This window comes from Lepidochelys kempii, chromosome 3 (genome assembly GCF_965140265.1).
Source record: "Lepidochelys kempii isolate rLepKem1 chromosome 3, rLepKem1.hap2, whole genome shotgun sequence".
In the NCBI taxonomy this organism is placed as follows: domain Eukaryota; kingdom Metazoa; phylum Chordata; order Testudines; family Cheloniidae; genus Lepidochelys; species Lepidochelys kempii.
The window spans coordinates 167,657,186-167,684,831 of record NC_133258.1 but is presented as its reverse complement, the minus strand read 5'-3'; the positions used below and the strand labels follow the sequence as shown (position 1 = coordinate 167,684,831).

Below are 27,646 nucleotides of genomic sequence, written 5' to 3'. Positions count from 1 at the left end.
CCACCTTGATTATCATGCACATTGTAGGGAGAGTGGTCACTTTGGATAAGCTATTACCGGCAGGAGAGAGAGTTTGTGTGTGTGGTTTTTGGAGGGGGGTGAGGAAGTGAGAGAACCTGGATTTGTGCAGGAAATGGCCCACCTTGATTATCATACACATTGTGAAGAGAGTGGTCACTTTGGATGGGCTATCACCAGCAGGAGAGTGAGTTTGTGTGTGGGGGGGAGGGCGGGGGGGGCGCGGAGGGTGAGAAAACCTGGATTTGTGCTGGAAATGTCCCAACTTGATGATCACTTTAAATAAGCTATTACCAGCAGGAGAGTGGGGTGGGAGGAGGTATTGTTTCATGGTCTCTGTGTGTATATAATGTCTTCTGCAGTTTCCATGGTATGCATCCGATGAAGAGAGCTGTAGCTCACGAAAGCTTATGCTCAAATTGGTTAGTCTCTAAGGTGCCACAAGTACTCCTTTTCTTTTTGCGAATACAGACTAGCACGGCTGCTACTCTGAAATAGTATCTAGGAGGGATCTTTCCTATTTGCTGTCAATGCTCTGTGCAGACCAATCACCAGACCATAACTAACAAAGACAGTTTTTCTTTCTTTTTATATTCTATAGCAGTGGTCCCCAATCGGTTGATTGCGACCGACTGGTCGATCCTAGAGGATCTCCCAGTCGATCGCAATCACTGGTGGCACAGCAGGGCTGCCTCTAAGACAGGCTCCCTGCCTGTCCTGGCCCCACCCCACTCCTGGCAGTGGCCAGCTCGGCCCCGTGGGGTAGGGGTCTCCCTCTGCACGCTGCTCCTGCCTACCAGCACTGCCGCTGCAGCTCCCATTGGCCAGGAATGGGGAGCTGTGGGGGTGGTGCTTGCAGAGAGGGGTAGCGCATGAAACCATGTGCTGCCTGCCTCCGCCAGGGGCCACAGGGGTGTGTTGGACCCTTCCGGGCGCGGCGTGGGGCTGGGATAGGCAGGGAGCCTGTTTCGGGCAGCCAGGCTGCACCACCAACTGGGAGCCACTGGAGGTAAGTGCTGCCTGACAGGAGGCCACATCCCAACTCCCAGCCCTGAGCCCCCTCCTGGAGCCAGCACCCCGACCCCTTTCCTGCATCCCAACACTCTGCCCCATTCCTGACCCCCTTCCCAGAGCCAGCATCCTTTCCCTCTTTCCCGCACCCCAACACACTGCCCCAACCCGAAGCCCCCTCCTGCACCCCAACCCCCTACCCCAGTCTGGTGAAAGTGAGTGAGGGTGGGGGAGTGAGTGATGGAGAGAGGGGGGGATGGAGTGAGTGGGGTGGGGCTTTGGGAAAGGGGCAGGGGAGATCCTGCGTTGCCCTTAAATTTAAAAAGGGGTAAAAAAGTTGGAGACCACTGTTCTATACACACACACACAGTAGTGTGTGCGCAATGTAGCAAATTACATCTGCCAGCAACAGGCAGCTGTCTGTGAACTCAGGCTTACTGTGACTTGGTTCAATGAAATGGAGGAAAAATATCAATAAATTTAAAATGTTCATCTGCTTGTGTGTTTTCTCCCAAGCAAAAGGGAAAATGTGAAGAAGAAACAATCGTTCGTTTTTTCATACCTAACATGGAACCACAATAGGCAAACTATTCAGGACGATAACAGGCACAAAGAATACAATGCAAGCTCCAGCAAGAGTAGTTTCTCAGAAACGCATGGGGAGGTTACAGTGTTTGTCAGGCTTATTAAAATATTGATGATGCAAAGAAGCACCCTGTGTAGCAAGCCCACCCCTGGTGGGAACATCAATTCAACAGAGTGATGTGCTGCCAACATTTTAACAAAAGGCTCCCTCAAAACTGTGCCACCTCAGTTGGTGAAACAAGTGATGTTTCCTAGGAAGAAATTCTTCCCATTCCTCACAGATCCCTAAATCAATCAGTCCTTCCACTCCTCCCTCACCCAGATCCATCAGTCTCCCCTCTCAAGCTTTCCCCAGCCCCAACACCTTGGGGAAGCTCCTCCTCGAGCTGGCTGCCCTGTCCCGCAGCTATTCTTAAAGAGAAGGTTCCTCACCCTGTGCAGTAACTGAAGTTCTTTGAGATGGGTGTCCCTGGGGGTGCTCCAGTCCAGGTGAATGTGCGTCCCTGCACCTTCGATCTTAGAGTTTCAGCAGCGCTCATCTGGGTCATGCATGCACTATCCCAGTCTCGTGCCAATGACAGTGCCTATCTAGCACACATGACCCGACCCCCCTCAGCTGCTTCTCTACCGTAGACCCAGAAATTGAACTCTGAAGTAGAGGGGAGGAGGGTGGGTAGTGGAGCACTCACAGGGACACCTGTCTCGAAGAACTTCAGTTACTGCACAGGGCGAGTAATCATCTTCTTCTTCGAGGAGTGCTCCTGTGGGAGCTCCACTTCAGTTGACTGTCAAGCAGTGCCCCTTGTTGGACGGAAGGGGCTTCGGAGTTGTGGGTGTGTGTAAATAAAGATAATACTAAAAGACCTAGCAATGAATCCAGTCTTGAGCCCTGGTCAAGTGCTTAATGCTTTGTGAAGGTGTGCAGGGCTCCTCTACATATGTCCATGATTGGTATGTTGCTTAGGAAGGCTAACGAAGTTGAAAGGGATCTGGCGGAGTGAGTTTGGATCCCCAGTGGGAGTTGCAGGTTCTTCTGTAGGTAGCAGAGATGGATGCACCTAGAAATCCATTTAGATAGTCTCTATTTGGAAATAGTGGAACCTTTAGAGCATTCCACAGTGGAAAGGAAAGTCTTGGTGATTTTCTAAAGGATTTAGTTCTGCCAAGGTAGACCACTGAGGCACGTCTGACATCTAGAGTATGTAGTACCCTGTCTTGTGTTCTCCCATGAAGTTTAGGGAAGATGGATTGGTTGGTTTATATGGAAGGATGAAAGTACCTTAGGGACAAATTTTGGGTGAGATCTTTGAGTGACCTTGTCCTTAACACAGATGGTGTAGAGTGGGTGTGCCATGAGGGCCCCTAGCTCTCCCACTCAGCGTGCTGATGTAATAGCTATTAACAAGGCCACCTTTATCAATAGGTGCGTCAGAGAGCATGTTGATAAGGATTCGATGGGGGCCCAGTACGGCAGCATAGTACTAAATTCAAATCCCAAGGTGGGGTGGGGTGCACGTATTTTGGGGTAAACATTTCTGATATGTTTGGTGACCAGAAGGGCAAAGATCTATGTCCTGTGGACCTTGTGATGGAAAGGGGCGATAGCCACAAGATGTACTTTGATGCATAACCCAGACAAGCACTGCTGCTGAAAGTCTCCAATCGAAGGGGCGCACATTCACCTGAAGTGCGGCACCCACAGGGACACTCCTCGAAGCAGCAGCAGTGATGTGGGCTCTCTGGCAGCAGGAGTGACAGGTGGGCTCTTGGGGAAGGAGTAGGGGAGCATTTCCTTTCCTTTCCTGGTGTCAGACTGGGTCAACAGTTGAGGAATGAGACCCCTTTGGTCACAGAGGTGGGTGGGTCTCCCCTTACTGCTGGTGGTCTCCCCTAATTGGTATGGGAGTGGTTTTCTCCATCACTAATCATTTGCCATTCTGTCCCAGGGAACTATTACCTCTGGTGATATCAGATGTCTCCATTGGGAGACACCCAGCAGGTCTGCTCCTGCCTTTTTCTGCTCGTCTCTCCATTGGATGCAGCGCTCATCTGCTCGCCTATTGAGAGGCATTTCTCTTTAGTTCAGAGGATCTCTCTGTGCACACACCCTCCAGTGAGGTGCGAGCATCTCACAGCACACACCTTCCCAATGGGGCAGGGTTGTGAATTTCTGGTGTTTTTGCAGCAAGTAGCCTTTTTGTGACTTCCTCTTACATTCCTGACCTAGCTTTCATTCCTCTGAAGCTGCTTCTTGCTGTGCAGGGAATGGAGGGATGAGAGCTCACCCTGCAGACCGTAGGATGAAATGGTTCTAATGTATCCTAACTTTTCTGCTCAGTTGGTTAGAAAACTTTTAAAGTGCTCCCCCTCCTTGCATTTAAGGCAATTCAAAAGTAGAATCTCATCTGACAAGCCGTGGAATACACTTCCAACAATTAATCAGGTGTCCAGCTATATTTAATACTATGCCTTTTAATAAAAAGGCATGTGAGGGGGTGCCTTTCTTTTGGATTATTTTGTCAGACGTGCATCTGTAACAGGAGAGCCAACAGGACTGCAGTGCTCCTCTGTTGGGGCATCCTGCCGTCAGGTGTCTGACTACTACATAAAGATGTGGTGTAATTACTAGTGAATCATAGTGACAGATGCATTTTGTCATATCCAACCAGGACACAAAAGGAGCTGAAATGTCCCTCTAAGAGGCAGAGGGAACTAGGGTCAGGGATGGAGAAGGTGTTAAAAGGGAAATCCTAGGGCCAGCCAAGCTTGGAAAGGAAGTTTAGACTGAAGTTTATTTTTATCTAAGTCACCAAGAAAAGCCAAAGCCCAGAAAGTGCACGTTTGGTCTAAATACAGGGAGTATTCTTTCTGTTCACATCTGCTTATTAGTGATGCTGCTATGTGTTGACACTAATCTTTGCTTGCATTAAAATGGTAACAGCATATTATCACATGTATTTTCTCAGTCTACTATATAGCTAGTATGTTGCTATACATAACTACTAGCTGCAGGAAGCAGACTGTGGAAAATAGTTTTTAGCATTAACGTGAATAGGAGTTCTCACAATTGCCTCAGGCAGCAATGGGACAATAGATCTTTGTAGTTTCATAGCCCTGGTCTACACTAGGGCTTTAGGTCGAATTTAGCAGCATTAAATCGATGTAAACCTACACCCGTACACACTATGAAGCCCTTTATTTCGACTTAAAGGGCTCTTAAAATCGATTTCCTTACTCCACCACTGACAAGTGGATTAGCGCTTAAATCGGCCTTGCCGGCTCGAATTTGGGGTACTGTGGACACAATTCGATGGTATTGGCCTCTGGGAGCTATCCCAGAGTGCTCCATTGTGACCGCTCTGGACAGCACTCTCAACTCAGATGCACTGGCCAGGTAGACAGGAAAAGAACCGCGAACTTTTGAATCTAATTTCCTGTTTGGCCAGCGTGGCAAGCTGCAGGTGACCATGCAGAACTCATCAGCAGAGGTGACCATGATGGAGTCCCAGAATCGCAAAAGAGCTCCAGCATGGACCGAATGGGAGGTACGGGATCTGATCGCTGTTTGGGGAGAGGAATCCGTGCTATCAGAACTCCGTTCCAGTTTTCGAAATGCCAAAACCTTTGTCAAAATCTCCCAGGGCATGAAGGACAGAGGCCATAACAGGGACCCGAAGCAGTGCCGCGTGAAACTGAAGGAGCTGAGGCAAGCCTACCAGAAAGCCAGAGAGGCGAACGGCCGCTCCGGGTCAGAGCCCCAAACATGCCGCTTCTATGATGAGCTGCATGCCATTTTAGAGGGTTCAGCCACCACTACCCCAGCCGTGTTGTTTGACTCCTTCAATGGAGATGGAGGCAACACGGAAGCAGGTTTTGGGGATGAAGAAGAAGATGATGATGATGAGGTTGTAGATAGCTCACAGCAAGCAAGTGGAGAAACCGGTTTTCCCGACAGCCAGGAACTGTTTCTCACCCTGGACCTGGAGCTACTACCCCCCGAACCCGCTGCCTCCTGGACCCAGCAGGCAGAGAAGGGACCTCCGGTGAGTGTACCTTTTAAAATACTATACATGGTTTAAAAGCAAGCATGTGAAAGGATTACTTTGCCCTGGCATTCGCAGTTCTCCTGGATGTACTCCCAAAGCCTTTGCAAAAGGTTTCTGGGGAGGGCAGCCTTATTGCGTCCTTTATGGTAGGACACTTTACCACTCCAGGCCAGTAACATGTACTCGGGAATCATTGTACAACAAAGCATTGCAGTGTATGTTTGCTGGCGTTCAAACAACATCCATTCTTTATCTCTCTGTGTTATCCTCAGGAGAGTGAGATATAATTCATGGTCACCTGGTTGAAATAGAGTGCTTTTCTTCAGGGGACACTCAGAGGAGCCCGTTCCTGCTGGGCTGTTTGCCTGTGGCTAAACAGAAATGTTCCCCGCTGTTAGCCACAGGGAGGGGGGAAGGTTGAGGGGGTAGCCACGCGGTGGGGGGAGGCAAAATGCGGCCTTGTAACGAAAGCACATGTGCTATGTATGTAATGTTAACAGCAAGGTTTACCCTGAAAGAGTGTAGCCACTGTTTTATAAAATGTGTCTTTTTAAATACCGCTGTCCCTTTTTTTTTCTCCACCAGCTGGATGTGTTTCAATGATCACAGGATCTTCTCCTTCCCAGAGGCTAGTGAAGCTTAGAAAGAAAAAAAAAAACGCACTCGCGATGAAATGTTCTCCGAGCTTATGCTGTCCTCCCACACTGCCAGAGCACAGACGAATGCGTGGAGGCAAATAATGTCAGAGTGCAGGAAAGCACAAAATGACCAGGAGGAGAGGTGGCGGGCTGAAGAGAGTAAGTGGCGGGCTGAAGACAGGGCTGAAGCTCAAATGTGGCAGCAGCGTGATGAGAGGAAGCAGGATTCAATGCTGAGACTGCTGCAGGACCAAACCAGTATGCTCCAGTGTATGGTTGAGCTGCAGCAAAGGCAGCTGGAGCACAGACTGCCACTACAGCCCCTGTGTAACCAACTGCCCTCCTCCCCAAGTTCCATAGCCTCCACACCCAGACGCCCAAGAACGCGGTGGGGGGGCCTCCGGCCAGCCAGCCACTCCACCACAGGGGATTGCTCCAAAAAAAGAAGGCTGTCATTCAATAAATTTTAAAGTTGTAAACTTTTAAAGTGCTGTGTGGCATTTTCCTTCCCTCCTCCACCACCCCTCCTGGGCTACCTTGGTAGTCATCCCCCTATTTGTGTGATGAATGAATAAAGAATGCATGAATGTGAAGCAACAATGACTTTATTGCCTCTGCAAGCGGAGATTGAAGGGAGGAGGGGAGGGTGGTTAGCTTACAGGGAAGTAGAGTGAACCAAGGGGCGGGGGGTTTCATCAAGGAGAAACAAACAGAACTTTCACACCGTAGCCTGGCCAGTCATGAAACTGGTTTTCAAAGCTTCTCTGATGCATACCGCGCCCTCCTGTGCTCTTCTAACCACCCTGGTGTCTGGCTGCGCGTAACCAGCAGCCAGGCGATTTGCCTCAACCTCCCACCCCGCCATAAACGTCTCCCCCTTACTCTCACAGATATTGTGGAGCACACAGCAAGCAGTAATAACAGTGGGAATATTGGTTTTGCTGAGGTCTAAGCGAGTCAGTAAATTGCGCCAGCGCGCCTTTAAACGTCCAAATGCACATTCTACCACCATTCTGCACTTGCTCAGCCTGTAGTTGAACAGCTCCTGACTACTGTCCAGGCTGCCTGCATACGGCTTCATGAGCCATGGCATTAAGGGGTAGGCTGGGTCCCCAAGGATACATATAGGCATTTCAACATCCCCAACGGTTATTTTCTGGTCTGGGAATAAAGTCCCTTCCTGCAGCTTTTGAAACAGACCAGAGTTCCTGAAGATGCGAGCGTCATGTACCTTTCCCGGCCATCCCACGTTGATGTTGGTCAAACGTCCCTTGTGATCCACCAGAGCTTGCAGCACTATTGAAAAGTACCCCTTACGGTTTATGTACTCGGCGGCTTGGTGCTCCGGTGCCAAAATAGGGATATGGGTTCCGTCTATGGCCCCACCACAGTTAGGGAATCCCATTGCAACAAAGCCATCCACTATGACCTGCACATTTCCCAGGGTCACTACCCTTGATATCAGCAGATCTTTGATTGCGTGGGCTACTTGCATCACAGCAGCCCCAACAGTAGATTTGCCCACTCCAAATTGATTCCCAACTGGCCGGTAGCTGTCTGGCGTTGCAAGCTTCCACAGGGCTATCACCACTTGCTTCTCAACTGTGAGGGCTGCTCTCATCTTGGTATTCATGCGCCTCAGGGCAGGGGAAAGCAAGTCACAAAGTTCCATGAAAGTGCCCTATACGCATGCGAAAGTTTCGCAGCCACTGGGAATCGTCCCAGACCTGCAACACTATGCGGTCCCACCAGTCTGTGCTTGTTTCCCGAGCCCAGAATTGGCGTTCCACAGCATGAACCTGCCCCATTAGCACCATGATGCATGCATTGGCAGGGCCCATGCTTTCAGAGAAATCTGTGTCCATGTCCTGATCACTCACGGGACCGCGCTGACGTCGCCTCCTCACCCGGTATCACTTTGCCAGATTCTGGTGCTGCATATACTGCTGGATAATGCGTGTGGTGTTTAATGTGCTCCTAATTGCCAAAGTGAGCTGAGCGGCCTCCATGCTTGCCTTGGTATGGCATCCGCACAGAAAAAAGGAGCGGAATGATTGTCTGCCGTTGCTCTGATGGAGGGAGGGGCGACTGACGACACGGCTTACAGGGTTGGCTTCAGGGAGCTAAAATCAACAAAGGGGGTGTCTTTACATCAAGGAGTATTTCAGGCAGGACTTCACGGAGGGTTCCAATAAGAAATGGTGCACCTAAGTTATCGTTCTTATTGGAACAAGGAGGTTAGCCTGGCCTCTGATTGATACATGGCTAGATTTACCTCGCTGCACCTTCTCTGTGAGTGACTGCAGTGTGATCTAGAGGAATGAGTCCCCTAGACGGGGGAGGGGAGGAAGCAAATGAATACAAAACAAATCTGGTCTATTTCTTGCTTTGATCCACTCCATCTATCTTTTACATCTTTGGCCAGCAGCAGACGGTGCAGAAGGACTGCATGCCATCCTCATCTCTTGCCTGCCCGGCAGAAGATGGTACAGTACGACTGCTTGCAATCCATATCGCCTGCCTGCTCACCATAAGACGGTTCAAGAGGACTGACTGCAGGACTAAAGAGAATGACCTGGTCAAGTCACTCCAAATTTAGTCACTGCGCCCATGTCTGCCCAGGCGCTCCCAGCCGACGTAGCCAGGAGCACCTCGGACATGACAATGACGGCTACCAGTCGTATTGTACTGTCTGCTGCCACAAGGCAAGGGGTTGCTGCTACTGTGTAGCAATGCCGTACCGCGTCTGCCAGCACCCAGGAGACATAGGGTGACGGTTACCTGAGCGGGCTCCATGCTTGCCGTGGTACGGCGTCTGCACAGGTAACTCAGGAAAAAAGGCGCGAAACGATTGTCTGCCCTTGCTTTCATGGAGGGAGGGAGGGAAGGGGCGCCTGACGATATGTACCCAGAACCACCCGCAACAATGTTTTAGCCCCATCAGGCATTGGGATCTCAACCCAGAATTCCAATGGGCAGCAGAGACTGCGGGAACTGTGGGATAGCTATCCACAGTGCAATGCTCCGGAAGTCGACTCTAGCCTCGGTACTGTGGAAGCACTCCGCCGAGTTAATGCACTTAGAGCATTTTCTGTGGGGACACACACACTCGAATATATAAAACCGATTTCTAAAAAAACGACTTCTATAAATTCGACCTTATTCCGTAGTGTAGACATACCCATAGAATCATAGAGTATCAGGGTTGGAAGGGACCTCAGGAGGTCATCTAGTCCAACCCCCTGCTCAAAGCAGGACCAATCCCCAACTAAGTTATCCCAGCCAGGGCTTTGTCAAGCTTGACCTTAAAAATATCTAAGGCAGGAGATTCCACCACCTCCCTAGGTAACGCATTCCAGTGTTTCACCACCCTCCTAGTGAAAGTTTTTCCTAATATCCAACCTAAACCTCCCCCACTGCAACTTGAGACCATTACTCCTCGTTCTGTCATCAGCTACCCCTGAGAATAGTCTAGATCCATCCTCTTTGGAACCCCCTTTCAGGTAGTTGAAAGCAGCTCTCAAATCCCCCCTCATTCTTCTCTTCCACAGACTAAACATTCCCAGTTCCCTCAGCCTCTCCTCATGTGTTCCAGTCCCCTAATCATTTTTGTTGCCCTTCGCTGGATTCTTTTCAATTTTTCCACATTCTTGCAGTGTGGGGCCCAAAACTGGACACAGTACTCCAGATGAGGCCTCATCAATGTCGAATAGAGGGGGAACGATCACGTCCCGCAATCTGCTGGCAATGCCCCTACCTATACATCCCAAAATGCCATTGGCCTTCTTGGCAACAAGGGCACACTGTTGACTCATATCCAGCTTCTCGTCCACTCTAACCCGTAGGTCCTTTTCTGCAGAACTGCTGCCTAGCCACTATGTCCCCAGTCTCTTGCAGTGCATTGGATTCTTCCATTCTAAGTGCAGGACTCTGCACTTGTCCTTGTTGAACCTCATCAGATTTCTTGTGGCCCAATCCTCTGATTTGTCTAGGTCCCTCTGTATCCTATCCCTACCCTCCAGCGTATCTACCTCTCCTCCCAGTTTAGTGTCATCTGCAAACTTGCTGAGGGTGCAATCCACACCATCCTCCAGATCATTTATGAAGATACTGAACAAAACCGGCCCCAGGACTGACCCTTGGGACACTCCACTTGATACTGGCTGCCAACTAGACATGGAGCCATTGATCACTACCTGTTGAGCCAGACAATCTAGCCAACTTTCTATCCACCTTATAGTCCATTCATCCAGCCCATACTTCCTTAACTTACTGGCAAGAATACTGTGGGAGACCGTGTCAAAAGCTTTGCTAAAGTCAAGGAACAACACGTCCACCGCTTTCCCCTCACCACAGAGCCACTTATCTCGTCATAGCCATAGTTTAACCAATTCTAAACACTTCCTGCATGAGTCCACCTGCTAATATCCCACCACAGTGTAAATCAAACTCTATAACTACACAGTCTGTCCTTCCATTAGTCATAAGAGAATTGGTACAGGACGGTACCAAAATGTGTCATGGTGGGTAAAGCAGGGGGCTGGGAGCCAGGAAACCTTAATGTCACTATGAGGAATAGAACTAAGACTCGCTGTTTGACCTTGAGAAGTCACAACTTCTCTCTGTTTCAGTTTCTACCATTTATATAATAGGCATAACAACTTATCTACCTTTGTGAATCCTTGGATGACAAACGCTATAAATTCAGGGATCTCAAAATGCTGGGTAATACAGTTCTGGCCAATGCATGGGTTATTGCAATTAGCTATGAAAGGTAATTTGGCAGGGGCTTCAGAATTCCGTCAAGCAATCCCCTTGGCTAACTCCAAGGTGATACTGATGGCCTCTAGAGGATCACCCTGGTTGGAAAGACGCATTAGTCCAACACAGGACTTTCGGGAAGCAAAAAAGAGGGAAATTTAGTGGGAAGAAAGTCCCAGAACTCCTGCCACCACCAAAACATTAACTCATGATATATCCAAGGTTATTTCTCCATTTAACGTCTTTGTATATTACGAGGATAAACAGGAATGGTGAAAAATCCAGACAAATTGTTTCCTCTTTCTGAAATATAACGTTACATGGAATTCACTAGCTTTCTGAACTACCCTTCATGGATGCAAATCTATAGTAAAGCAAGGTCTAGGAATAAAATATAAAGGTCACTTCCAAATCATGTTGTGACTGTCAAAAACAAATTACAGTTTTGAATGTTACTGATAAAGAACATCACAAAGCTTTTATGTTAACTGGATAGGACTGTTCCCAAATGACATCGCAACTAAAAGCTTTCCATGATTACTTCTCTCACTTATTCCACTGCATTTGTCATTGGATTAAATGCAACGAACGCCCTTCACCCCCAGATAGAAGGTATTTACTGAAATCTTGTAAACCAATGAGCCACGAGCAGCTGCACAGGACTTGCTGGTTGATGACTGAGTTAAAATGGAAGCAGGTAGAGGAAATCAATGCCTAATAAATAAGACATCTTTAGACTACATCACAGGTAGCAGCAGCAAAGCCAATGACCGTTCTTTGGCACTTAGACTCTGTCCCATTTCCCTGCTGTTCTTTCACAGCTGTTTCAATGCTGTTCTTTGGGCAGGAGCTATATTGTCATTGGTAGCCTAAGCTACTTTAACAAGTGTGTGATGGAAGTCGACAATGATTTTACATTCTTTAATCAAGATAACAACTCACCATAAATAATACCTCATCTGCTACTGCTGGGTGACAGTGAAACCCTGAAGAGCAATTAATTACATGTATCTTACTTGCAAAAGGACTGTACAAGCCACAATTATGTGATGGCTCAAAGTAAAGGTAGAGAGTCTGACACCATGGATTTATTAAATTTCTGAGTAGCCAAAAAAGAGAGGAAGTTCTTGGAGATTAGAGGTGATTATTTATATATTTCTGGTCTTTATAAAATGTCACCTTAGTAAGACTAGAGCTGCATCTGCTGTTACCTCATTAAATGAATGTGTCTTCAAGGTTTTTAAAAAGACTCAAGAAAAAGAAATGTATCCTAAAAGGGTACATAAATCCTGTATTTTCAACACAAAGATAGTACTTAGGGCATTTTACAGCAAATGGTCTAATTTGTTATTAAATGATTTGGGGAGAAGTTTTTTTGGAGTTTCTGATGTCAACTGTGAGAACCAATCATGAAAAAAATGTTTTTACACTGTGTGTTTATTGTATGGATAATAGGGAAGGGGCTGACCAGAGATGAAGATGTTTGGGAGGGTGATAGAAAGGGCCCTAGGCCCTTGAAATAATTTTTAGAATGCTATCCACATAGGGCCCCTTGCTTGTGTTAAGGAGTGAAATATGAGTGAAGTACTAATTTCAGATTACTCCTGTAAGTCCTACTCAACATGAATGTAAGGTTGCTGAATCAAGCCCATCATGTTTTTTCCACTGGGAAAAATAAAAGTAGGGTTAGATAAAAAAAAAGTAAGAAAGTGAGGGAAAAACATACTTTTCATACTTACTTGCCGTTTTCCAACTGGAAAACATTTCCCAGAGTTCAAATGGACATATAGTAAATATTTTGCAAAACTGTTAATCAAAATTCTATTTGAAAATGTTACTGAAATTGTTAATGACCATTTTTCATTTAGCCAAAACTGCTGCATGAGCACTTTTTGGGCATGGGGATAAATGGAAAATGTCAGTAAGTACTTTCAATTAGAAGCTTGAAAAAACCCTCTCTCTCTCTCTCTTTTTTTTTTTTTTGCATTTTTTGTAAAGGCTTTACAAAGGTTTCTGTTTTGTTGGTTGGTTTTAGTTGTTTTTAAGAAGTTGTTTAGTTGTTTTTAAGTATTTTAGAGTCAAAATATTTCTACCAGTTCTAATCAAAACTCAATAGACCTTGTACAGAATCCTAGTCCTCATCAAAAGGGAGGCTTAACTTAAGTGGGACCAGGATTTGCCTGTTATTCTTGTATCTCCCCCCCCCCACCCCCAGTTATTGTCAAATATTCTGCTCTCTTGTCCTAAAATAAACTGGGAAATATCTATCTGAATAAATCCTGCCCTCACAATGTGCATTCCTAATTCAGTTTTCAGAAATCAGCCAGATGGTATCAAATACTTCAGAGTGACACACGGAGGGGGTACCATTAAAAACAGCATTTCATATGCTCCAGGTACCCATGATAACACAGAACAGAAAATATTCTACTGCAAATGCTTTGGGACAGCTAAGTGCTGATTTGTTTAATACCACTTACAGTATAGAAGCATCCCATGATGAGATACATTCATAGAATTTATAAAAACCATAATTCAGAAGGCCATCAACAGCTGGTCCCCCCCATCAATTTCTTCTGGTGGTGAAGAGCTGCATCTATTAAAACAGTTTTTGCTCCCCAGATGATTTACATTCTATGTACGTTTCAATAATTTAAATTGTCTCAAATATTTTTCCTTTGGGAAAACAACCCTGCCTCTGAATAGCATCAACTAACTATTTCTGGGGGAGAATTCTCAGGTGCTAAACTAGTGTCTAAATGTATGAAACACTGCTTAGCATTACACATGATCTAGGCTACACACAATGATGAATGCTGCAAATTAAAACATAAAAGTACCGGAATGACCATTTCAGATCATTTATATAAACATTTCATTATTTGACTAAACTGTTCATACAGTCAGTTATGGACAATATTTGTGTTAAAATGAATCTTCCACATAGTACAACCAACTTTAATACAGATCCAGAACACAAGCTTATTAACGCTACAGCATGAATATGTGTATATATTCAAACTATGTAAAGTATATCATTAGAATTTGCAACTAGCTCCTCTATAATGTAAACTAGGACCTAAGGCTGAAAAATATACGATATATTTTAAAATTAGGATCAGAAGAGCCTTAGAACTGAAAAATTTTGGGAAATTACTCTTTCAGCTGACTTCTTTGAAAGGCAAAGTAGTTATTTTTGACTCAAAATTAGGAAAGCTTCCCACTCGACTGAAAAACAATTGTATGCTTATTCATACAAAGTTTCACTCATACTTCAGAGTGGACCAAATCCTTCCTCTACCGCACAGCCTGAGTGGGTGGGTTTTGAGTTAATGAGATCCATAGGAGTTTCAGGAGAGGAGGTAGAAGAAATCCAACTCCCAGGGCATGGAGTAGCACTGGATTGATTTCTATGACTATTTAGTGTATGTGTGAGTGGATATGTAATACTACCTTATGCTTCCCATCGCACATTCAAGCAAGGGTCTCAAAGTGATTTGCATACAAACCTCTGATCTAGGAAGGATTACTATACTCATTTACAGGTGGGAAGAAAGAGGCCCAGAGAAGTTAAATGACTTGCCCAAGGCCACACAAAGTCTGTGACAGAGCCAGGAGCACAACACAGGACATTATTTGTGAGGAAATATTGGAAGAAGTAAACATATATATAATTCAAGTGAGGGGGAAATGACAAGGGACATAATAGTATACAAATATTTGAAGAGTTTGAAAAACAAGGTGAGAAAGGAGGAATTTTGTTTAGTAGAAAGGGGAGCATTTCTTTGTTTAAAATGGAGCCAGAAAAGATCTGGACAGCTGTATCAATCACATCAACAAATACTATACAACAACAAAACATTAGAACCCTCCAGATTCCCCCATAAAATGAAGATTGTCCCATCACAGCCTTCCATCCACTCAGTTCTCTTCATCAGAAAGAACCAGCCTAGGAGATCATATAGATCTTGTGGCATGAACTGAAGGCTGGCAAGTTTAGGCTGTGACAGGGGAAAAGCCTCCTCACATTTAAACCAAGAGACTGTTAGCTCAAGTATCTTATCCAAACCCAGCTTCCACAGTGTCCCATGAGAGGGGTAGTCACTCTAGCTAGGAGTGACAGAAGGTGAAAGTTAGGCTAAATATCAGGAAGAGTTTCCTGGCAGTGTGATTGACTAATCTGTGGAATGGATTCCCAAGAGAACCTGTGGGAGCCCCAATCAAATGGCACAATTAAAACCAAACAGAGCAAAACACTAATGTACAATAGGGAGCAGTTCCACACTGGCAGGGAGATGGATGGTTAGGTCTTTTCTATCATTGCATTCTTTTATGACATGATCTCCCATTCTGAGTCCTGAGCTTTAAGGCACTAGCTCATGCCTGCTCTACTTATATGCTGACAGTATTCTGTACCATACTTTTCTGCCTGGTAACTCTTCATTATAATTTGTATCTACATCTAGTTTTCTAAATCTATGCTTTCTCCCTATACCTCGGACACAAATCTGTGATCGGGAAAACTCCTCACCCCTCCCATCTAGACCTTCCGAGCATTCATAATGAGTTTATTAGGCAACATGAAAATGCTGAACCATTCCATCTGTGAACTGTGTTGTTCTATTTCATTCAAAACCAGTTGGTTAATTTCCCATCCAAGCTAAAATGCCTAATGTTTAAATGGCATAGTAAAGTATTCAAGGCACGGCGCACTAACGAGACCAACTTAGTAAAACATGCATGAGAATTCTCTATCAATCACATAAAGAACAAACAAAGGTATAACACCATTTATGGCTGCATCTGAGTGGAAGGAGACAATACTCCTTGCCCCAATACAGTAGGAATAAATACTGGGCATGAAGCATGCACACATACAGAGAGCAAAAATTTAAAAACAGAAGGGATGGGGACCATTCAACCAACTATCCTAATGTCAGCTATCCAAGAACTGAATGCTAGCAAATGTTGTTAAAGATCTAGGGCCAGAAAGTGCCTTATCACAAAAAAGCCTGAGGGGGAGGGAGGAGACAGAGTTGCTGGGAACTGTGCAAGCGTCTCCCCATGAATTTTCCTCTGCACTGTTCCTTTAAAGAGAAAAGGTTCTGGACTCCTAATGGGAGCATGAAACCCAACAGTGTCAGAAAATTTGTGGGGGAAAAGCAGGCATCTTCCCTAGAGATGATGGGTTCCTCCACAGGGCACCCATGGACCTTCCACCTCTTTTAGCATGGCCCCCTTAGGAGTGATACTGCCACTGGCTGAGCCCATGTCCCCAGTGCCTTTGCCTCACCCCCCTCTCCGAGGGTTCAGAAGGGGACCTAATGTTGCTTTGAGCAACTTTAATTCTGCCATATTTTTCCATCAGGAAACAAACACAACTGTATCTGGGACTCAGTGAAACAACCCTAGGCCCCACTGCTCCTGCGTGATATGAGTAACTGTCTGCAATGACAGAGTAGAGCTTCTGGAAGGTCATGTTCACAGGAAGAGCAGGTTCCTTGCCCTACCCAGACTGACAGCTCCATTCCAGCCAGACTCTTAAAGGGCTTGCAGCCCTTTCTGGAGATCACTTTCCTAGCTTCCTATTAACAAGGAGTCTGCACCCCCAGAGGTGGAGACCCCTAGTGGGGAAATGGTGTCTTTTTGGCACATCAAAAATTGCTGTTTAATTGCCAGGAACTTTCATAGTGTACAAATGTATTTAGAGGGCACATACCATGCCTACCCTTCAGCCAGTTTAGCACTTCAACATTCCCTGAAGAAAGGTGCTAGTGGAGTGCAAAGTACTATTATAATATTTATATTTTGAAGGTTTTCACAAGGATAATTCACATAAATTTCTGTTTTCTGGCTGTGTTTTCTTTTCAGAAAAAAAAAATAGAGAAATGTTAGAAAGCCACAACTTAAATGAGAATTTCCTATATAAATTGGACACAGGTATTTAAATGATGACGACATCACAGTAATTCATGGATTATGTATGAAAACAAATGTTTAAAATTCCAATTTCTGAAAAGTCACTTTGTGATGGATCTGATGCCTGAGCACTATAAAATATCATCCCTTCAATAAACCCCCAGAAATGTATATACTTTGTGTTATTTATGATTGCTTCTCTGATTGCAATCAGCTTTCTTTCAAGTAAAAAACTAACTAACTAACTAAATAATACAGCCTGCTAACCTAGAATCAGTTGAATCTTACTTCCACTATCAATCAGCGTAGTTTTTCCACTGACTGCAATCCAATTAAAATCCAATTAGCTCTGTAATTTGATGGAAATTGCTAACACAGAATGCATTTCTGTAATAAACGCATCATAGAAGAACCTGACAGGGAAGGAAGGATGTTTTGTGGTTAAAGATGGTCTTGTAACACAGGCCTGGGAATCAGGAGCATAATCCAAGCCCATTAGGGTCAGTGGAAGGACCCACAGCTTTGGATCAATATCTGATTCTCAAATTGCTGATGTAAAAGTTCTAATACAATCTTTTACCCTTCACCAGAATAGTTTTAAAGAACCATAACTATGGCTATTTCATCCCACAGAGTCAAGGATATTGACTCTTCAGAGGATCTCAATATTGAGAAGGTTTTATTAAAGCCACAGCATTTAAGAACCAATATCCAGATGATCTTAACTGCAATCATATAAGAACGGATGTTAGTTAACAGTCTTGTAGCCTTGCATTTCCCCTTGTCCTATAGGGAGCAAAATGTCTGTGACAGAAATGCCATGCCATTCAGTGGAATTCACCCTGTAAGGTAAGGATTCCCTGAAAAAACAAATAGAATTTACATCTCCAGGAGTTGGCTTGTTAATTTTGTAATAATTTGTCATTGCTGCTTTGATCTTGTGTCAAAATAGGGATAATACTTACCTACCTTATAGCATACTAGGGACTAAAATTAATTGATATTTGTAAAGGGTGCAAAAGGATGGAATGAGTTACTGATGTGCAGAGTATTATAAATTTCATTGTGCCTAGAGTAGATCCAGAGTGCCAAGAATTAGCCAGCTGGGGTTAAATTCTAGTCTCACACTGTCATCATTTTACAAAAAGGCTGAGAAAGAGTTCTGCTATGTATTCAGCTATAATTAGTTAGAAGTTTTGTGGCACTTGATAGTTACCATGGAGAATTTCTTAGGAACAAAGAAGTCAACCAAAAATACATGTTAGGTGATTATGTACCGCTTTCTATTAAAATATTCTTTTAACAAATAGCTACAGTGTACTCCAAATATTCAAAATTTCATATTCTTCTCTCTTCTACACTGCATCATGGAATCATATTAACTGAACTATATGTACTACTGCTTTAATAAAATTCCACAGCAGTGGTTCACTGAGATTACGTAGGGAATTAAAAATGGTATATTACATTTTTATAATTTGCACCGGACACAGTAAGTCTTGGATTTAACACACAAGAAGAATTGGGGGGAAAAAACGAACCGGGGGGGAGGAAGAAGAGAGAACAAACAGATCGATTAAGTCAGCAAAGTACTTCCAAAATGTATTTGTAGCGAGAAGAAACAACTCCTGACAAAATCGCTCATGCTTATATTCTATTGCTATTGCAACTGTAGAATTACAAACTTGCAAAGGTTTTTCTTCCATATATCATATTTCATGCCTTTTCCTCAGTCTCTCGTAACTGATTAAATAATGCCCCCTCCTTTTTTAATTGTGCTGCCACATTAAAGCAGCAGAAATCAGTGAATGTTGTTTATCAACAGTGCAAAAACAATGAGCAACTGATCACAACAGCATGGCAACTTACAAGTCTTTTTCAGAGATTACTTCTTATAAATTAAAATAAAGGACTTTTAACATACCCACATCTGATTATGCACCTACAGATGTGACTTTTTGACTCTAGCAATGTCACTGATCAACCTACACCTTTATGAAAGAGCAAGAGAAATGGCAAAATTCAAACCAGTTACAGGGACAGTCTTTAGAAGTGATTATTTGTAGAATCCATATGTTAAAAATGAAGCTCCTTACCCTTTTTCTCAAGTTGTAGGTTAAAATGAGGTTCCTGGAGAAGGAGTGAGAAAAGGCTGTATAGAACTCCAGCACTTTCTGTAAGGCATCCCTTTTAATCACATGAAGGTCACAGTAAGTCAAGGCTCTTACATTAGCACAGGACTGAGCAAGGGTAGCTTCTTTCCAAAACACATCGCCAAAAACATCTCCTTTGCCTAGAGAAAAACATGCATCAAAGTATCATTATTGCAAGGTAAGGACTTAAACAATGGTCACCAAAAGCTGAAATGGCCTTATTGGTACTCGTTGCAAGCCAATGTACCATTGTATGGCACAATATAAATATTCTGAGCTCCAAATTTCAACTCTGCTTTATTGCAGCCTCATTTCTTGTAAGTGATAAAAAAGTTTAAATTGCCATTTCTTCATTTTCTGTGTTAAATTATGGGAGTTCAGCAAAAACTCCCTAAAAACCAAGCCACAATCATCCTAATGTCATGAGACAATTTTCTTTGTATTTCCCGTCCCATACATACATCACACAAGAATACTAAAGATCAGTAAGTTATTAGTTTTCCAATTATATCTTACACAACACTTTTTAGGTGCCGATTATGACAACAGTGTTAGGCCTGACAAGAGAAGTGAACCAGCAAATGGGCCTCTTTGCCACAGAGGGTTAAGAATTAAGAAATATGTGAGAGATCACGAAAACTTCACCACCAAACCAGAACTTCTGTGTGATTCCATGCGCTTTCCTTCCGCTTCCTTCTTTTCCACTAAAGTATAAATGTTTTCCTTTTGAGTGGATGGCACTGGCCATCTGGTACATTAATCCATATGTACTGATAAACTGTATTTTATAAGCTATGCTACATTCTTCTACAAAATCCAGCTTGGTACCTTATAACATATGAGCCAATTTTATCTCTGAAGTCTATGGAGGAATGTCAGATACATTTCAAGTGTCAGTATGTATTGAACCCATCCTTATAAGCTCCAATTCCATCTTTTCTGTAGGCACAATTTATTTTCCCCAGGGCTAGCATCAGAGACATTACTAAAGGTACTATGTCGGTTAGTTCCCTCTCCTCCCACTCCCCTTACAGAGAACCATGCACATTATTAAAACTGGATATTTATGTGCCAAGTGTACTGATTTTTATGCACCATAAGAAAGATGCGTTTCACTGGGTAAAAGGGGGTTGTTGACCTTTGTAATAAATATGAATCCAGAATTTGCCATGCAATTAGCTGGACAACTATTTCAAATTAATGCCAGGTGATGCTACCAAGTATGTAAGTGTGCTGTCATTGACAGAACGTCTGCCTCGTAGCCTGAGCAAAATGAGGAAATCCCAGCTCTTCTTCTAAATCTCTCGCTGGCTCTAAGCAAGTTTCTTAACCTCCCTAGGTAAGTTTCCTCATTTGCAACATTGAGCTAGTTTACTTACTTACCTACTTCACAGAGGAAGCAGCGTTAATTTGTAAGCAAGAGCATTATATATGCAGGCTGGGTATCATTATTATAACGGCACATCCCAGGGAATTTCTTTTTTTTTGTTTTTGAATGTTGGGCTAGATCTTCAGCTGGTCTATATAACTGACATGGCTCCATTGAAGTTGATGGATTTATGCCAATTTCAATCAGTCAAGGATGGTGTCCAACATCTCTAAAATATCCAGGTTTGGATTTTTCAAATAATTCCTTGTGCAAGCTCCACACTGCTGTATTTCTGTCAAGAGCATGTTTTTTTAAAAAAATAATCCTTTCCAGCAATTTACAAAGCCCTACCTGTGGCTGTCAGCTTCAAAACAAAATGAAGACAGCTGGAGGGGCGGGGGGAAGAGGGAGAGGGAAAGGGGTGGAAATTTATGACCAACTTTGAAAAAAATTGTCAAAAGAGAAGGATCGGGAAGACTCCTATGGCAGCAAAAACTTACTTACACCCATGGGTTAGATACATCAGGTTGGATCAATCACTTTCCTACTTACAGCAAACAACTTAACAATTTCAACATCCACATACCTCCTCTTCTCATTCTGTTAATAAAGCAAGGTGATCAGTAAAAATGGGCAAGACTAAATGGCGGAGTTTTGTGCCAAATATCTATAATTTGAAAAGAAAGGTAAAGCAAACAGAGAGAGAGAGCAAAATGGATCAGAAAGCTCTTTGGGGAAGAAATGTCCAAGGGTGGCAGAGGGGAAAGCACAGACTAGGGTCTCTTCACCTACGCCCCTACCTCCACCTCGACTCCTGAGGAAGAGAATAAATTCAGAAGCGTGTCACAGGGTGTTCTCCCTTAGACCGCTCTCCCACTGCATTCCAGACACATGCAGGGACATTATCCTTCAATCACTCCTAAAGTAGATGACCTAAGCTTTTACCATCAATCATTTATATACCTCCTGGGGATTGTGGGCTGGGGCCCTCTTCCACTTTCAGCTCACTACCGCCGTGTGGAAAACCAAATAATTCATTGCTTGGTTTTTGTTTTAAAGCTTTATGTAGACTCTGAAAAGTGATTCAGTAAAACTGACACGACAGTATGCCATATTTACTTTCTTCCAGTGACTCCATATCAAATCTGCTGCTCAGTTTACAAGTCAAAAGATGATTTTTTCAAACTGCCTGCACTGCACACTCAACCTGTATTTTTTATGCCTCTCAAAAGGGCAGCACCAGTAATGAAGATGCTGTCATTGGAACTTTGCTCATTATTTTGTTGCTATTGTGGCAGAGAGAATAGAATTCAGCTCACCTTAGCTATTATCAGCACTTCAGGGCAATAAAGAAAAACTTGGTTTGCTCAGTAGTGCAAACAGACATTCAAACCCATGCAGGCAGTAGATTCAGTAGCTAAGTAAGAGAGTAATGTATCTAGGAGACATGCTGCAAATTTTGAATTTAGGTCTAAATTTACAACCCCACAAAATTCACAGATGCATGGATTCATTTTTGCCTTGATCCTATTATTAGGGCCTAGCTACAAGAGACATGCAGGGTTCCGCATCTTAACGGTTGCTCCAAAGCCTATTCAAGTTAATAGGAGTTTTTACATTGCCTTCAGTGGGCTTTGGATCAGGTGGTCTTCAATGTGCGTCAAACAGAACCTGCATCTGAGAACTGCACTCAGGTCAACAGAGCTACTCAAGATTTATAGCCTCTGAAGCCAGAATCTGGCTTGACGCCTGCTCTTTATTACACAAGAGATGAAGCTGCATTCAAACTACTGAAAATGTCCATGAACTCTGCTTCCACACGCTATCAAGATGATCCAAAGAGATGTTAAAAGTACCAGATTCTTTAAGGCTAGTTTCAGAGTAACAGCCGTGTTAGTCTGTATTTGCAAAAAGAAAAGGAGTACTTGTGGCACCTTAGAGACTAACCAATTTATTTGAGCATAAGCTTATGATCAAATAAATTGGTTAGTCTCTAAGGTGCCACAAGTACTCCTTTTCTTTTTAAGGCTAGTGTGTATGATGGTGTGCTGAAATGATCCAAGGCCACTGTGCTGCAATTTTGTGGAAGCTTCCTGATGCTGCTCGGTGTAATGCATAGGTGCTGGAACTAGCGGTGCTGTGGGTGCTCCTGCACCCCTGGCTTGAAGTGGTTTCCATCACATATAGGTTTTACATTTTGGTGCAATGACACTCAGCACCTCTACTACATGAATTGTTCCAGCCCCCCTCCCCCCCCCCCCCCCCGGTATAGTATCTCAACGGCAGTGCATCCCTAACAGTGGCCTAGGAGATCATGCTTCAGCAAATATTGGTGTCTTTGAAACTTATCAGAATTATGTGTGCTGATAATATGCAGCATCCAAGCAGAATATCCTCTATGCACCTCAATACAGGACTTCCATAGACCTCAGTCCCCAGGATTCTTCCTCCCCATCCAAACAAGTGGAGGCTCAGACTATTGCAAAATGAAGTGTGGTCACAAAATGGGACAAGTCAGAGCCCCCTGTGGTTCTCTGTTCAGGGTAAGTATTTGGCTAAAACACTGTTCTGATGTTAAAAAAAAAAAAAAAATCTTCTCTGTCTCGATGTGCTTTTCCTGCTCTAAGTGTGCCCTGCAGTTAAATTGGGAGCAGAGGATGAAAAGCCAACTTGGGGCAGCAGGCCCTGATTCTGCTCTCAATAATTGTATTCAGGTGTAACTATTGACTTAAGCGGAATGACTCCTGATAATGCAGAGATGTAAGTGAGACCAGAAATCAGGCCCTGAAGGGCTTAATTTTTTTGTGTAGTTTTAATTAAATGTCTCCCCGAGTTGGGCATAAAATGTAAATGAACACCTTTTCTCTTATTTTTACATGAACAATATTGGACTTCAGAGGAACTTCTGAAGACAAGTACAAGTACCAGAGAAAAAAGAAAGATCTTTCCTCTGGACATAACTTTAAGGCAGTGAAAAAGCATCAGAAAAGCACTGAACCCAGGCAACCATTTTCTAGTGAGAACATGGCATCAGGGAAGGGGGGAAAATGTAAGTTCACAGCCACTTCAGGAACATTTCTTCTGGTCCTCCAACACAATGCCCTTGGCAGGAGTTGGCATATGAAGGTGATTTTCTGTTCTAGGCTAGTAGGCTATGACTCAAAGTCCAAATTGAACCAGTAATAAGACGGAAATCACCACTCAAGTATGGAGGTGATCTATATTATTTTCTACTAGCCAAGGCTCCAGTCTGAATTCACGGTAGAACAGATGTAGAGAAGAGCTACTAGGATGATCAGGGGAAAGGAGAGCTCATCTTATGAGAGGAGACTAAGAGAGCTTGGCTTATTTAGCCTTGCAAAATGAAGGCGGAGAGAGGATTTCATTCCTCCCTATAAACACATCAGAGTGTGAAACACCAGGGAGAGAGAAGAGCTATTTAAGCTAAAGGACTACGTTGGCAAAAGAACAAATAGGTATAAACCGGCTATGAATAAATTAAGGAAATTAGTAGGTTTCTAATCATGAGAGGAGTGAGGTCCTGGAACAGCTCCCAATAGGAATGGTGGGAGCAAACCACCTAATTAGTTTTAAAAATGAAGCTTGATAAATTATGTGATGGGGTTGCCTGTGAAAGCAGGGGACTGGCCTCAATTACTCAGGGGGTCCCTTCCAGTCCTATGTCACTATGATAGTTCTCTGTTCCTTTTCCTCCACTTGACCTTAGCAAAACACTAACTACAGTCCAACAACAGGAAAAGGGCAGTAGCCAAACTATCACCCTTTCTGTTTCCTTTCCACACGCAGAAAAGGCCAGGATCCTGCTCCTATTTAAATTGATAGAGGAGTTTTGCCACTGACTCCAGTGGGGCTGGATCAGGCTTTGCTGCCAGCTGGTTCTTCCAATCACAGCTACTGAAATCTATTGCAGCTTTGTGCCTTACAGCTTCATGGCCCTTTTCCATAGTCACCCAAGCCTCAGGTAAGGTAATGTTCTTCCCAGAATATACACTGAATACAAGACAGAACTGACTATTCAAACATGCATGTGGCAGCAATGGCTACTGCATGATCAGCAGAACATCCATGAAAGGAATTTCTCTTTTTGGGTGAATATTTGAAAAACCATTACTCATGGCTGCAATCTCACAGAGCTAGCATAAAAGGAAATTGTTCTTTAGAGCTGTCATTTTTTCCTTACATGTAGGGGCTCAGATACCACAGTGCTAGGGAAGGTATAGTTCTATTCTACTCTGTGTAGGCTTTTCCACTGACCTCATTTCCAAGGTATGAGAGCACAATCCTGTAGCACATTGTGTGACATGCTCTCTTTCCCACCGTCTCTCCAGGGAGAGGAGAAGTGTGTATATAGTGGAATGTTTTATTTTTGTAGGGTTTTTATTTAAAATGTATTTTATAAAACCTAGCACGTCGAGCTAGATACACTAAAATTAAATAGGGTCATGCAAAAATAGCAAATATTTCATGACATTTCTTGGAGACAAAAATATATGCAACTTTGCTCCACTTTTCACAAACAATTTGTAAAATGCCAACTTTTAAATAGGAGTATGCACATTTTGTCATTTTACAGGTTTAGTTGTTAAAATTCATGTATGCTGAAATATAATTTTGAATATTCCGAGGTAGTTGCTCAAGTATATTTACTCAAACTAGTGCTAACTTTTGAGTTTCAAGAACCTTGTAGCTGACTGGATTGAGAGATCTGCTCCGGGTCTGATTTGCAGACCGAAAACAGAGAAATATTTTTACAGTTACATTAAAAAGCAAGTCAAGGAAAACGGAGTGCTAGAGGAAAAGATAAACAACATATCCCAATCTCACCTTAACTCCTCAGATAGAAGGACGCTTTGTAATTTCATTATTTTTCCATATAATCCCTAGGCTAGATTTTCCAAAATTTGATAAATTGACAACATGCCCGCACAGCAAAAATCAGCAGCAAGTTTTCCATTTTGGGACTAGGTCGGCATACATTGTGAGCGGAGTATTCCACATGTTTAAACACAGATATACTCTATGGCAGTAGTTCTCAACCTGCCATAGAGCCCAGTCAGCCCACAGCTGCGACCCATATGACATCCTCAGGGCCATACTGGTACTATATATATTGTGTGGATGCAGCCCACATAACACAGAGAGCTACCTAGGAGGACCACAACGGTAAATAGGTTGAGAACCACTGCTCTATCGTCTGCCTAATGGATGGAACAATGGGGTATGCACATACATCCTAGTCATTCCCTCTCAGATCTTGGCTCAAAGCTGTTCTACGTACAGTCAGATACCACAGGCTAAGCAAGATTGAGCTTTGTCAGCCCTTGAGCTCTGATATAGCAAAACACTTAAGCACATGAATAGTGTGAAGACACAATAGGGACTTCAGCGTTCTATTGGAGTTGATAGGTCTAGCCATATGCTTTGAGTTATGCAAGTGTTTTGCTGGATGGAAACCTTTCTGGATAAACTCCGGGTGCTGCAGGCACTGGTACCCTTGACTGAGCAGCCTGCACACTTCTTGAATCAGTACTCAGTCAACATCTTGCCATGTAGTTAGCTGTGGAGGAACTGGGTTGTAGGAGATAATGTCTCCCAGAGGAGGCACACAGTGAAATGGTGATATAGACCACTTACGGTCAACGCAGATTCCCTTGCACTGTGCACAGGAGTCAAAGTTTTAGCCGCACTGTCAGGCCACATTCAAGGTAGGAGCGTGTTCCCCCTGCAGTTTCAAATATTTACATTGCATCTTTGTAACACCATCAGACCCCAGTCGTCAGCAAGTGGGATCGAACCTGGGACCTCTGAAGCTTAGTATATGAGCCTCGACGACATGAACTAAAAGCTACATGGCTCTTAGCCAAGACTGTAACAGACTCATCAATCTCTAGAGGGTCTAGGTGCCACTAGTAGGGGACAGAGCACCACACCCAGCAGGCATGGGTTACACCTTCGACTTCTGAAAGTATTGGGTTAAGTACAATTACAGACAAGTGATTTACATATTTGTATTTTTAACTGCGTATTTATAATGCTCTGTTTTGTTAACACATGAAGTTGGTACTAATCTTGTTTTTTAATAAGTTTTATAGCTTCCTTTTTGTATGCGTTTCTTTTCCTGAATGCTTAATGTAAAGAACATACCACCATGTTTGGCTTCACTTCCTGCCCTAAACTGTTGCGTAGAGATGCTGTGCATTGTTAAACAGCGGATACTTCCCACATCAGAACTGGCTGCACTTGAATTGGTGGTGGGAAATGAACCCTGCATACATCCCTGGTCCCACATATTCATGAACAAACTCATGTAAGGGCTACGATGATAAGGTGGTAAGAGGATAGTTATAAAGTACTTAGATCCTATACAAATCTAAAATCTCTTATGTACCCCTAATCCATATATCCACTGCAGATCAAACCGTAAAGGGTATAGTTTGTACTTAAAAAAAACGCAAATAAATTTCATTTGTATCATTGTATTTCTGTACATAACCTAATCTCTCATAACATTATTATAGTTTACTATCTATAGCACTAGGTCTTGTGGTATGCAGTGTTTTCTTCAACATGTGTTTGGTACCACTGACTTTCATACAAATCACTATGTGATCTGCATCATCAGTTAGCTTTCTTCTATTAAAACAAGACCCTAGACAGAGGAAAATTGTACACAATTGCCCGAATGCTCTGCCCTGACCTAGCATATTAAGGGGTTTTGTTGCTGTTATAATTCACTTGTTTATCTCTAAGAAAGAGAGAACAGAACACATCTCATGACTCAGATCACTGCGGCAAAAAATCACCGTTTCCACTGAGAGTTTCAGTTTGCAACACAAGAAGTTGCAATTTGTTCTTACGTTGTTTTTTTCACAGTTACCATAAAAACCACCATAAATACATAGGTGAGTTAATGCTTGTAATAATAGCCTTACCTTTGGGAACTACCAGATTTTTGAGGACTTGATTTCTCAGCTTTAATGTTGCATGAAACTATTAGAAATGCACTTAGCACCTCACCGAATCAGGCCTTAGGTCTATATGCGAAAGTTTTACTGGCATAGCTATGTTAGTTAAGGGTGCGATTTTGAGGCTCGGGGGTGGAAGAGGAAGAGAGGTGAACACAGC

The 27,646-nt window shown here is 43.5% G+C and overlaps 1 protein-coding gene across 1 annotated transcript in view; it reads right to left on the bottom strand.

Annotated features, from left to right (window-relative positions):
• KCNH1 (potassium voltage-gated channel subfamily H member 1) overlaps positions 1–27,646 on the bottom strand; it is a 312,972-nt gene that overhangs the window by 99,756 nt on the left and 185,570 nt on the right. Inside the window, exon 10 of the mRNA XM_073335290.1 lies at positions 19,075–19,271. Coding sequence (XP_073191391.1) covers positions 19,075–19,271 — 197 coding nt within the window. The remainder of the gene's footprint in view (positions 1–19,074; positions 19,272–27,646) is intronic.